This window comes from Micropterus dolomieu, linkage group LG08 (genome assembly GCF_021292245.1).
Source record: "Micropterus dolomieu isolate WLL.071019.BEF.003 ecotype Adirondacks linkage group LG08, ASM2129224v1, whole genome shotgun sequence".
In the NCBI taxonomy this organism is placed as follows: domain Eukaryota; kingdom Metazoa; phylum Chordata; class Actinopteri; order Centrarchiformes; family Centrarchidae; genus Micropterus; species Micropterus dolomieu.
In genome coordinates, this window is record NC_060157.1 from 9,213,089 (window position 1) to 9,226,781 (window position 13,693).

Sequence of the window (13,693 nt, forward strand, 5' to 3'; positions counted from 1 at the left end):
TCTGGCGGAACCAATGTCTCCTTTGAGAAACAGGAAGCGCCTGAGATTTGTGTTGCACGGACCGGAAGTGGTCTTCCGAAGTCACATTGAAGACGAATGTCCCGGTCACAGACATATTGGGTAACGTAACAATATTCGTAAAATAAATGAATTAATTATAGTCGAGTTGTCAGATAGGTGATGGCAGAAATAGTATTAACTGTTTTTTGTGTGTGACTTTCACGTCCAAGGCGGAGCTACGTTGCTAGCTAGCATTAGCATCAACCCAAAACACTCCTGCATGCCTGGGCACCGGTTATTGAAACGTGGCTGTAACTAAGTTATTTTTCATTATCGTAGTTCTGTAGTAACAGATGTGCGCGCCAACCTTCTAGAAGTAACGCTGCAAGTTGCTTGCTTTGTCCAACCAACAACCCAAAACCCAAATACAGTCAGCTTGACATCAAGCAGAGAGAAACTTGAACCAGAGAAGGCTTGACATTTTTCTTTGATAAACTTAACCATGTAATTTTCTGTTCTATTAATCAACTAATTGTTTAATCGCTAGCTTGTTAGCTTTTTAGTGGACTAACAGACAGTGTTTTGCTAATGCCCACAGGACAAGTGATCAGTCAACTCGTTCCTGATGACTTTATTTGGATGATCTTTAACAATGCTTACTTCAAAGGTCATCCCTCGTCTCAGTGTATTACGTAGAGCATCTTGTAAGTATGAACAAATATCTATGTATGTAATCTCATCTTAAGTTACTATGCCTGTGTAAGTAATGTTACTCAAGGTGATATAATTTCGTTTTCCTTAATGGCTAGGTGCACTTCAAGCCCATGGAGAAATTTTTAATGGACGTGTACATCCAGTTCTTCCTGCATACTGCTCTTTACTAAAACAGAAACTGAGAAACTATTCAACAGCGGCAGACAACACGTCTCCTCCTCGATGGGTCCAACTTGAGCCAGAGCTGGACGAGGCTCTCGTGCCGCGTAAACTGTCAGTAAGTCCTCTGGAGAGCTGGCTCTCTCTGCGCTACTCCCTTCCTCCCCTGCTGGAGTCCGCTCAGCCGCATGAGGACGCAGGGCTGCTGGAAGAGAAGTTGCTGCCACCCATCTCTGTCCCTGTTTTGGAGGATGGAGAGGGTTCAGCAGCACCCCTTAATTGTAAGAATGTTCTGGAGATCCGACGGCGGAAGATGAACAGGCATAAATACAAGAAGCTGCAAAAACGGACAAAATTTTTGAGGAGGAGAGTGCTGGAGGGCAGGGGGAAAAAGAAGCAGGTGAGAGCTTCCTCTCTTTGGAGATAAAAAAAGGAACAAACCAGGATCCTGTCATACTGATGATTTGTTTTTAGCAAATTAATATAAGTATGATTTGAGATAATTTGATTAGGAAATGAAAACTAATGGTGGCATTTAACTTGGTTAGTCAACATAGTTTACCATGATATATATATTTTACCGGCAGCAAAGTCTTGACTAAACTTGAAAAAAAGATGTCAAGTCTTGTGTGCCTGACACAATTTTCCAAAACTAGCCGAATGGGAATTTACTTTACACATCGACTGTGTATCTTTGTCCTGTACAGAAACGATTTGAGGAGGATCTGAAGAGGATTTGGACACGAGCTGGACTCAAGAAGGCTCCAGAGGGATGGAATGCACCTAAGATTTTCATTAAACAGCATGGAAACAAAAGGGACTGAGAGACACTGACAGTTATTTGAGTTTGCGTCAAACTCATCCCTTACACCGGACGACTCTGCACACCACACTTCACACACTGCAGTCAGCCTACTTTCTGTGCTTTGCAGCGTTATTGAAGAATGTTTCAGTGGTAAGGACATGTATACGGTTATTTTTAACAAAGTGTACATAATCTAATAAAGATATTTCTCTGTCAAGCCCAAGGCATGTTGTGCTGTTATTTTCTGTAGGAGAATTACACTGTGTAACACAAATTTTTGTTCCTGGGTAGTACATGTTGTTGCTTATGCCTCAAAAGTATAGAAAATGGCTATTATTCCCCACAAACTTCACTCTTGTGTCCAGGATAGTGATATTTAGAAATGTGTGTCTTTTTGTTCACACAAATCAGAAGAAAATCACATATGAATCCAAATTAACATCATTTATACACTGGCTTTGATCTTTGCCTCAGACACCTTAGGGAAGTAGTCTTGAAGGTACATGAAGGCTGCCGACTCCTTATCCAGAGTTCTGACAAAGTATCTTATAAGGCCCAATTTGATAAGCAGCGGTGGCATCAGCACCTTCTGAGGGTCCACCAGCCTTAAAGCTGTGCTGCTCCATAATGGTAACAAACAAGTATCCGTCTCTTCCCCTGGTTCACTCGGTGCTCCTCAAAGAGGATTAAAAAAGCATCAAGACCTTGCTGGATGCTTTGAAGACTGATGAGTACAGCTGAGAGGTCAGGAAACTTCATAAAGGTGGCATACCTGATGGTTCTCCTAAGCAGTGTAAGTGTCCCTGCTATCTTTGCTTGTGGGACTGGAGGGTCACCAAGGCGCACTACCACAGGCGGGACTGGCCACAGTGGGCCAAGTTCTTTGATGAGGAACGTCAAATGGGAGCCACTGGCTGGTGGGCCCTCGGAAGGTGCTGATGCCGCTGCTGCACATCAAATTGGGCCTTATGAAACAATTTCTAAGAGCTGTAGCTAAGGAGTCGACAGCCTTCATGTACCTTCAAGACTTTTTCCCTAAGCAGTCTGAAGCAAAGATCAAAGCCAGTGTATAAATATATGTTAATTTGGATTCATATGTTGTTTACTTCTGACTTAATGTGAACGAAAAGAGACAAATCCGCCTGTTTTCTCATTGGAAATAGGTACATTTCTAAATATCAATGTGCTGGTCACAAAAGCAGTGGGGACTAATAGCCGTTTTCTATACTTTTGAGGCATAAGTAATTAGGAAATTACACTTACTACCCTGGAACAGGAAAAAAATGTTTCTTGCTGTGACAGGACAGCTTACATTTTTCCTGTTCTTACTGTAGATGGCAGAATTGTGCAAAGTCCGACAAAAGATGCGTTCAACCTTAAATTACCAGTGTGAGTTTATGTTATCTAGTAGTGTTTATAGCACAACTAAAACAGAAATAAAGAGCACAGAAATCTGAGTCGACTTTGTGACTATTTTAAACTAAAATTAGCTTGTACAACAAATGACTTTATAAGATCAAAAAGGGGGAAATGAGGAAGGACTTGGGTTACAGTTTTTTCAACTATCTAAATGACTGACATCTTCACATGTTGAAGAGTTTGATGTATATAAAGTATTTGCCTCTCAGTTGAGGGACTGAAAACATGAACGTATTTAACCTTCTGTGTTTATGAGCGTAGCAAATGTAAACATATGTAGGCCTATACCATAATCGCAAACTGTCTTTTGTTTAGTAGGTGTTTATTTGTGTGTTGTAAGCTGTCAATTTCGTATGGATAGAAAGTTACAGTCTTGTGTTTTGTGTGTTGCCGGTGGCCATGGCTGTGCAGCTGTTAATATTTGGAGGAGTGTGCCTTTAGTGTATTTTCATATTTGTCTAGTATGTTGTAGTTTTCAGCAGAACCTTTTAACTTGTATTATACTACACATGTTTTCGTGAAGACTCCAGCAGTGTTGGATTTCATCGGCTGGCAGAGGCGGAGCGTGTGTAGGCTCCAGCCTGCCGGAATACAACAGAATACAGCTGAGCTGCTGCTCGGTGAACTTGAAGCCTCCTTTTGTTTTATCAGTTGATGCGCACTCCACATCTGTCAGACTTTCCCCTCCGCTGCCAGCACTGCGAACAGATGCACCTCGATATGACTCTCCTTCAGAGTAAGTTATGCAGTTGTCTTGCTTTAAAAAGAGAAAAATCACGTGAGGAAACTTTCTTTGTGCCATAATTGGATCCAGGTTAGAATTACCCGTCTGGAACAAAAGCTGAAAGATACTCAGGTCTGCTCTGCTGCACTTTAAATATCTCCTTTCAATAGGATGTTTTCACAATGTCTTTGCAATGTAAGCTGTCATATTGACGCAACAATAGCCTGCATAATTAATTAATATTTTGTAAGTCGTGGTAGCTGCGTTGTAATTTTTAAAATTATCAGTTTGTATAGATTATTATTTATGTAGGCCTTATTTATTTATTCATTGTTCACCTAACAATCCGCATAATGTATTTTTTTTATTGTCCCATATATTTTATTTTTATATCTATCTATCTATTTGTAATGTCATTTTAAACTAAATTTCTTGTGTAAATAATGTTATTCAAAATCACAGAGCTGTTTTTGTTTCTCTCAACTAGGCAAAACACCGACTTTATTTTGAAATAATCTCAGTTTTGAAAATAAAATGGAACGAGCATGGAGCATCATGGGCATGAAAGTGAAATAGAGCATTGCATATACAGTAACGCAGACCAGCCTCGGCCTGTTGATACAGTGTAGGCCCTATGTGGGATTTTTTTTATGGCTTCAGCCCAATGTGTTTCTGGTTAACTGCGGTCTGAGTAGAGGAGTCAGCACAATCCAGAAGCCAGTCATTATATGTATCAGTAACGAGTGTTTCACCATGAGTGGGCTGCTTTTGAGTCATAGAGGAGGGGGATTACCACTCCAACCATGCCTGTGATGCCTTCTATATTAATTAACAGCCACAAACAACAGGGCATGGAAAGAATTGCTGGTTTGAAAATAAGCTTATAAACATGTAGCTACTCATTCAAGGCAAAAACAAGGTCACAATAAGGCCATATGTTTGTGTTCTGTGCAGCCCCAGTAGACAATCTACTGTGTTTTTATAGAAAAAGATGCCCATATACTGAGATGCTGCTCTCAATATATTATTATTAAGTTGCCTTTTACAGCTATGATATTTTAGCATAATCAGATAAAATATGAATTATATAGATTACCGAGGGTGGATGTAGTACTCTAATCATTTACTTAAATAAAAGTAGCAGTTCTACAGTGTAGAAATACTCTACTTACTTAAGTAGAAGTACAAAAGTATTAGCGCCAAAATATAACGAGTAAGCACCAAAAGTAAAAGTACTCATTATGCAGAATGGCCATCTCAGATTCATTTACATTATATTATTTGATTATAATTTGTGATGCATTCATTCTTTCATGATTTTAATGTGAGCTGGTAAAGGTGGAACAAATTTTAAATACTTTACTTATACTTTCCATACTGAAGAGTAGCCTAACCTATAATTATACATTATACGTTATCAGTAGATTTATATTTTGTATTAATAATTTAAATCTGCGAAGTAACTAAAATCATTAAATAAATGTAGTGAATTAAAAACAGCATTTGCCTCCAAAATGTAGTGGATTAGAGGTTGAAATGAGCACAAATACTCAGGTAAAGTACCTCAAAATTGGATAATAAACAGCACTTGAGTCAATGTCATTAATTACATTAGATCCACTGGCCATCACCTGATTCTGCATAAGTGTGATCCCAATTAAGCTCCACCATAAACATCAAATACAAAGCAATACACATGAAAACAGTACTCACAAGGAAATGGTGTAGTTTATAATTAAGATGGCCAACACAATGGAAAGTACTTGTAATTGCACAAATTTGCATATAATGTATGCAATTGAACATGACTATATACTATAAAATCTCTTCATGTAAACCTGAGTGCATCCACAGCAGAGTCAGTCCAGGCACCTGAAGGTATCTTTGTATGTTTCTCTGAGTCTGCAGCTGGACAGATGTGTTTGATTTGTTCTCAACCTATGACAGGGCTGTGAGTAAACTTCACACAACCACAACATCCATGAATCACAGAAATTATGCTGACTGAACACATGCTTTGTGTTTGAGTTCATCATATTCAACATATAAAACCTTTTTTGTTTTACCTTAGGGACGACACTGTGTTAAGTGATTCTCCATTTGATTCCTGGGGTTACAAATGACAATAGTGATTTTGCAGCTCATTTGGTAAATACCTATTATTATGGTTGGGGACTCAATAGCACATTGTTAAGTCTTTAGTGTTAAACCAGCCTTGTGAGTCATCAGCCTGTGTGTGTGTGTGTGTGTGTGTGTGTGTGTGTGTGTGTGTGTGTGTGTCTGGAGGAGAGATGAGAGAAAATTACAGGGGCTGGGGCACACTTTGTTTTACCTTCTGCAGGAAAGTTTATACCCTTCAATAGAAAAACCCACCAAAGTTTTCCAGCATGAGGTCGCCTCTCTGTTGCCAGTGTGTGTGCTGAAATCATTTGGCTCAGCTTGAAGAATTATTTTATACTGGTGTATACTTATGAAATCCCTGCATGCTCTGCTGGGTTTAAATCACTGCGTAATTGCACAGTAGCAGCGCTATAGTGAAGTATTGATTGGATGGGGTGAAATGATCACTTACTTCATGTGTGTGTTGAAGTGAATCAACCATGTGCTGCCATGATGAGCAAAAGTCCTGCGTTGCACACTTAATTAAAAGTAGTATTAGCAAAATGTAGTACTTATAATACAGAAATATGTTAACTGTGAGTATTATAAATCTGTAAAATAACTATCACTGTCAAATAAATGGAGTGAAGTAAAAAGTAAAATATTCCTCTCTGAATTGTAGTGGAGTAGTGGCATATGGAATACTCAAGTATAGTACAAGTACCTCACATTTGTACTTAGGTACAGTACTTGAGTAAATGTACTTCATTCCACATTATATACATTTAGAATGTATATAATGTTTTAGAGCAGTAGTCATTTAAAATACTATTATAACTTGGTATGAGTGCTCACTGCAGAAGGTTCCGTAAATTTACTTTACCTTGACTATCCAAGGAAGGTTAAATTTAGACATCATAGTACCGTAGCCTGTGCCGAGTTTTAAATCCTTTGGGATTGGGAAATCCAAGTCTTCTAGGGCCTCTATACTCTGAAACAACCTGCCCGAAGAAGTCAGGTTTCCTGAGTTAGCAAAGTCATTTATATCTCTTAAAACATCTTTTAAAACATACTTTTATCTCAGAGCTTATCCTGATTTTACTTGAATTGTCTTTTTGTTTCGTTTATCTTACATCACTTGAATTGGCTTTCCTCATCATTCCTTTGCTGCCATGTGTGAAGCATTTTGTTTTGAAAGTGCTAATTAAATATACCATTGTCAAATCTGTAATATTTGTGCTCTGAAAAGAATCCACTCTTTATTCATATGTTTTTTTATGTACTGAATGTATCCACAGTACATAAAACAATAACCCCACGCTGAAGGGTCTGACCCTCAGGCACAAATAGTTCACAGTACCCCTTAAAAATACACAGGTGTTTGGCTTTGACACCAGGCAGTGTGACTGAAGTGAGCTGAATAGCAGCCCGGTTCTTCATCCCCTTAGGATCACGGCCTTGCAACAGGCCAGCAGCAGCCAGGATGAATAGAAGCTCTGTATGCTTTGGCTGCATGTGTCTTCGCCGGCCCTTCAGTAAACAGACGACAAAATAGCAGTGTGGGAAAAATGCAACAGAAATAGTAAATGTGCTGTAGGATAATTCTCTCTACAGTGAGAGAACACAAATAGCTAAATATATTCCCAGACAATATTGTTGAGATCTGGTATATTTTTCCTGCGGTTGTATTCCTGTGTAGAAGTTTTCTGTTGTAAAATCTCCCAGGTCCTCGTTTTTTCTGTTTTCTCTGTTATTTTAAACAGTCCTCTCTCTGAACCCACATCTGCTCCAATGCTGGAATTTTTCATTGTTGGGTCAGCCCAGGTCTAACCTAAACTCTGGCGCCACTGTAATAAAGCAGCGAGTACAAATGAAGAGCGTCAGTAGGATACAGCTCTAACCACTCTTGTTTTTGTCTGTTTCAGTTCTTGCTGTGCTCTTTCTGCCAGGTGGTAAGACATTGTTCCTCATTGCCCTACCTTTATGAATGTGTAGTAGCTCAAGTTGGATGCTTCTCTTTCTGTCATTAATGTACCGATCGTCTGAGCCCATGTGTTTATTTCTTTGTGTCAGCATGGGGTCAGAGCAGTAGCAGGCTTGGCGTTGTGCTGGAGGCCAAGAACATTACCCTCCCTGCAGGGTCTATGGCTGTTCTGCCCTGCCACAGCCCCCGCATGGTGTGGACCCAGGACAGACTGAAGGACCGTCAGAGGGTGGTGCACTGGGACTTGGTCCGCAGCAGCCCAGAGTATTCTATGGAGCGAGTTCTGGACATGTCCCCTGGAGTCCACCAGAGGGTCTACAATGGCTTAAACAAGGGACGCATTTCCATTTCAGACTCTGCTTTCAATGATGGCAACTTCTCCCTTATCATCAACAGTGAGACTTCCCCATATTTTCCAATAGCACCATGAACATTGCAAATCTTCCATGTATGATTTCATGATACGGTGTTTGGATGCTTATTTTTTCAGATGTGGTCACAACTGACAAAGGAGTTTACACTTGTAATCTGCACCACCACTACTGCCAGATTCACCAGTCCATTCAAATCCAGCTCAATGTCACCAAGTCAGGTCAGGCCTCCAAATCAATCAATACAGCCGTGTGTTATTCCATGAGTCATGAAGCATGAAACAGATTAAACAGTTATATATTTTACACTCATATGTTTCCAGCTCGGAAAGAGAAGCGTTACTGGGATGGAGAGAAGACTGTGTTCGTGGTCTTGTTGGGCAGCTCAGTGGCATTGCCCTGTGTTAACCGACGCCCCCTGTGGAGAGAGGGCCTCCAGGAAGACCAGCAGCAGGTGGCTCACTGGGACTTTCAGCCCCCTGGAGTGCGTCCTGATAGGGCTGACCGCTTGGTGGACCTCTATGCATCTGGAGAGCGCCGGGATTATGGACCGCTCTTTTCCCAGAGCAAGATGAGTGTGGAAGAGGATGCTTTTACTTTAGGGGACTTCTCACTGTCCATTTCTGACTTGAAGCCTGTTGACAAAGGCTTGTACTCCTGCCACTTGCATCACCACTACTGTGGTCTGCACGAGAGACGCATCTTCAGGCTCTCTGTGGGACCGCCACTTCCCCCCGCCCCCACTACAGCCCCCAGAATTTTCGAGAATGATGTGCCAGAGCCAAGTAAGCCACTCAGAATTAAAAACATCAAGAGAAATTTCACTAGAACTTTGTTTTTCAAGATGCTAGTAATGGTAAATGTTTTTCCCCGTAGGGTTTCTCGGCTTGAGTTGTGCACAGAGTCCCAGTCCCTGGGTTTTTTGTTATATTTATAGGCATAGTTGGTCATTTGAATCAGATCCTGTTATTGCCAATTCTCTCCTCAGACCTCTCTGTTTTTGTGTTTGAGCTGAAGGAGGGATGAGGTAGAAGGAATGTAGGAGCTTGTTGAGTAAGAAAGAAAGAAATCTCCCAGTTAGTTGTTAGGGTTTTCGGAGTGAACTATTTGCAGCTCTGCCTTGAGAAGCTGTCTAGTGTAAATAGCTTTAAACTGGCTACAACGGAAGTGGCCTCATTTTCATTTACTGCTTTTTCATTTACAGCTGGAGACATTTTAACTGCGCCGAGCAGAGGAGTAAACAGCCAGTAATTCTGGGAGTGGAGGATCATATCTTTTTTTCCCTCCATTTGACCCCGTTTTCCAAAAGTCCCAACCACTTGTCTAGACTGGTTTCACTGAGTTGTGTTTTTTCTTCTTTTATCCCAGTCTGCTCTGTTTCTCTGCTGATGTGTATCAGCCCCTGGTGGAGGCTTGTTTACCAGAACTTAATAGAAGTCTGATACATCTGTTCAACATCTGGACCAGCTGTGACATGAAAGAGCAAAGTAAGGGGAGGAGATGATGGTATGTGTTAGACTATAGATCCTCCTCTCCTTGAAAGAAATGACAGTCCATTTATTGGCTCCATAAGTATGTTGTGAGGAAATGCACACGTGGCTTACCTCATTTGAACAAACCTCGTCTTGGAATTCACTTCTTCTTTTTGCACCGCTGGTCTTGTCTGTTAGATTAAAACCAAGTTCTTTGCACTCATGCAGGCGCCAGCAATCATGTGAAATTACAAATGTCACGAGAGCTTTTCACTTTAGTGCTGTAATTATTTATGGCAAGAAGGATTAGAAAATGATTTGTTTGTAATCATGAAGGAGGCGTTTTGTGAGGTGACAGCAGTTCAAAATGAAGATGCTGTCCTTTCGTTCATTGACTTGCAAATGATGCATATCCCACAGGAACTAAAACACAGGGTAGCGTATGTGAAATAGCCAGTAACACATACACACTTGTCAGATCTGTCAAGAAAATGGATATGAGCCACTGCTGGGACATGGCTGCAACTCTGGTTGTGGCAGTTGAGCTCTAGAGACAATGACCTTGGACATGTCTTGGCAGTTTCATGCATATTAGGCACATTAAACAATGACAGGTGATAATTGCCAACCAAGCTTCCACTTAGGGAGGTGGGTCAGAATAAGCTTTTTTTTCATGATTGGCTGATTTTAAAAGCATGATCAGAGATGGTACATTGCCTGTTTTTCTCATTAGTCCCTCAGCGGTGCATAGTTTTACTAGTGTCCAACTTAGCTGATTTAATGAGAGACCATAGAGTAATTCTTTAATTAAGAGAAAAATTCCAGAGAAAACGATTTGATGTCTTTCATGATCCATTTTTTCTGTGATCTGGCTTCTGTGGCCAAGTTACATTTGAATTTAGGGGGAAATTGATAGAATATAATTTAAAAGATTCCCTTCAGCAGCTCTGTAAACATGTATCGAAGGGTTATTCTGCAAAAGTATCTGTGGTACAATATACTGTACTTTATCATACTGTTTGTAAAAGACAGTTGTATTGTTATATTCTTGCATCTCCAAGCCGAGTATGTATTTTCTGTGCTTGTCGTTTTTTAATAATTATTGTCAGCTATCTACAAAGCGTACACAAACAGTCTGGGTTGCTGTGAGGCTGGGAGCTGCCTGCAGTGTTGTCAGATATGCATATAGACCGTAGAGTTCACTGATGAACTCTGCTGAAGGCATCACAGATGTATTTTCCATGCGTGCAGAAACTACACTTCTGTTTGTGAGAAGACGTGAAAAGGCCTGAATGGGAAACTATTACAGACATGCCGACACACCACATAACAGAATTTGTCTCTGTTCTCTCCTCTCACTTCTCCTCCTCTTTTCTGGTCAGCCTGTGTTTTTATGAGGAGAAAAAAAGTAACAGCTGCATGACATCAGGTCTGGAAGTCATTACCACCAAACAGCATTTTGACATTTAACTCCTTCTCTCCCTCCCTCATCCTGCATCTGGCTTTTGGAAGCCTCAAGGGGAATAAAAAATGTTTAGTTATGTAGACATGCATTTCAATTTGATCCTTGTTTATTGCCATTAAGTTAATTCAATGTTACAATCCAATATATCACAGTTAGAAAATGAAAATAAATCCTCTACAATACTTCCCATTGAAAATACATATGGATTATTTATTATTTCTCCTATATTCTTTGCCTATGTATGAGAGAGTTGAGTAGTTTATTATAGGAGACATTAAATTTTCCATGTTTTGCCTTTAGGGACTGAAGAGGTGGAGAGTCCACGTGTGGTGAATGTCATTCTCCCTGAGCATCGAGGTTATTTTGTGCAGCATTTGGGCTATTTCCTGACAACTTTCCTTCTTCTGGCGTTCATCGTTGTCGCTGTCATTGGGCTGACTCGACGGCGTAAAAAGAGAGGTATTGTGCGTGTGTGTGCATTTAACACATAAACATACCCCTTGTTTTTTGCCTGTATCTGACAACAAGCTCATATTTTTTTATTTTGAAAAGCCTATTCATAGAGAGCACACTGTAGGGGTCACATTTTATAGATACAGTTATGTGTTAAAATCTTTTTTTCAGGGATGGAGTATGAGCTGCAAAGATCTGACCGGTAAGCCATTCCTATACAAAAAAATGACATATATTTTTCTTTTGAATTGAATTAAATTGTAAGCAGAAAATACTTATTTCTGTGCAGTGGAAATGTGATCAGTGGAGGAGAAATGTCATTAGACTGCACAGAGCTGAATGCCTGTAACCAAGAACCTCTGAATTCAGGTATAGTAAACAAACATTGCCTACCTTAACAAAAATAATTGATTTTCTTTCTCATAACCTGTATGTCTGGTACAACCCACAGCCTACAAAAACAACCTACTGAAAGAGAGAGATATGGCCAAAGACTGCAATATTGGTGAGTAGAGTGTGCAGAGTTGTATTTCTGTAAATAAGCATCCATCAGTGACATATTACAGCCACAGATAAGAAACATTACAAATTAAATTAATAAAATGTCCCTCTCCCCTCTCCTCATTCAGACTTTGATGGGAAGCTGTGGAAGTGAGTGTGATATTTCTGAGAAGCTGCTGGCGGGTCCAGGGCAAACACCGAAAGAGTAAAGGACCGTGGAGAGAAGGGGAAAAAAAGAGAAAACCCAGGAGAGGACAGGAGGAATGCTCCCTCTGCTGTAACTCTAGCACATTAAGCTTTTTCACTAAAAGCCACCATCATTTTTTACATGTTATGTTTTTATATAACTTGCATCAGCTGTTATAACACTATTGTTAAACATTTATTTGATCCTTATTCTTTGCATTTATTAGTTGGTTTATGTTATATAAAAATGTTGTAATATTTTTTACCCTTCATAAATGTTTTTTTTCTTTTTACAAAACTGCATGCCGTTTTTTAAAGTATGTTTTATGTGTACTTTGCATACTCACAGAGCTGCAAGCTAAATGTACTGTGTGTAGACAGTTTCAGACAGTGTTTGGAAACAATGCCACCCATTTCTAGCTTTAGAAAATAATAGATTTTAAACAGATTGTGGTACTTGGTACTAAAATGTCTATATTTTTCTGGATTAGATTCATTATAGAAATACAGACTGTCAGACTTAAATTCTGTTAAATTCATACTATACATTAGACTCTTGGAATACTGTTCATTGATAACTTCAGGTGAAAAATAATAAATTTGTGTGGACTAAAGGCTCAGTGTACCGAAACTCAGGAAAACAAATTATTTCAACCATTAATTTGGTTTTTAATGGGCCGTGCCGTTCTTGTTTGCATCAAGCATGTACAGTGTACCTTGGTTTGTAAAACACTGAATTGTCATTACTAAATCTGCTGTGTGGCTATTGCTTGATGAGGTTAACTGGAAGAAAAGTGTCTACTATCTCAGTAATGCAGTAGTGTAAGAAGTGTAATTCTAACCCCCTTTTCCTCTTTGCCACTTGCTCACTTGCACACACCCTAATGTTGGTCTCTTCTAAGAAAATATTTCTCTTATTAAAGATTGACAACAGTGGCCACAGCCTCATCAATCACTCTTTGTTCTAGTTTTTGATGTTTGGATGAATAGGGAGCTATGATGTCAATTTATGACATTAACTGATACACTTACAGCATCAGCAGCCTCTGAAGTCTTGAGGATTAGGAATATGAGAGGAGTTTGAGGTAAGTAATCGTAATAGTGTTAAAAGCCCATTTGCCTATCCAATCATTAGTGCAGCTTCTGCTGCTGCTTTTTTTTTTTTTTTTTTTTACCACAACTACTCAGGAATCTTCAGTTATCCAAAAATAGATTGGCATATATTTCAGGTTATTTTTTTCATCAGAATAATAATTTTTGTCTTTGAATATATTTAATTGCATTGGATTGAAAGAATAGTGAGTTAAATTCCATTCCTACCACTTGACAGAAATATTCCA

At 39.5% G+C, this 13,693-nt stretch overlaps 2 protein-coding genes across 4 annotated transcripts; both read left to right on the forward strand.

Moving 5' to 3' along the window:
* The first annotated feature begins 3 nt into the window (after positions 1-3).
* Positions 4-1,901, forward strand: aurkaip1 (aurora kinase A interacting protein 1). 3 transcript variants are annotated; one of them, XM_046056570.1, is made up of 5 exons: positions 38-120; positions 340-504; positions 599-704; positions 810-1,273; positions 1,581-1,901. In XM_046056570.1, exons 3-5 carry the CDS (start codon positions 653-655, stop codon positions 1,695-1,697), a joined length of 633 nt encoding a protein of 210 aa, XP_045912526.1. In that variant the 5' UTR covers positions 38-120; positions 340-504; positions 599-652; the 3' UTR covers positions 1,698-1,901. The 3 variants fall into 3 exon arrangements, with proteins under 3 accessions (XP_045912524.1, XP_045912526.1, XP_045912525.1); XM_046056568.1 differs by lacking the exon at positions 340-504 and having other exon boundaries at positions 4-120; XM_046056569.1 differs by lacking the exon at positions 38-120 and having other exon boundaries at positions 152-504.
* A 1,788-nt stretch (positions 1,902-3,689) lies between these two features.
* LOC123975760 (matrix remodeling-associated protein 8-like) lies at positions 3,690-13,289 on the forward strand. Its single transcript, XM_046057495.1, has 10 exons — positions 3,690-3,833; positions 7,847-7,873; positions 7,995-8,300; positions 8,396-8,497; positions 8,600-9,061; positions 11,514-11,672; positions 11,838-11,868; positions 11,956-12,035; positions 12,118-12,171; positions 12,296-13,289. The coding sequence occupies exons 1-10, from the start codon at positions 3,752-3,754 to the stop codon at positions 12,319-12,321; spliced, it is 1,329 nt and encodes a 442-aa protein (XP_045913451.1). The 5' UTR covers positions 3,690-3,751; the 3' UTR covers positions 12,322-13,289.
* Positions 13,290-13,693: the final 404 nt, after the last annotated feature.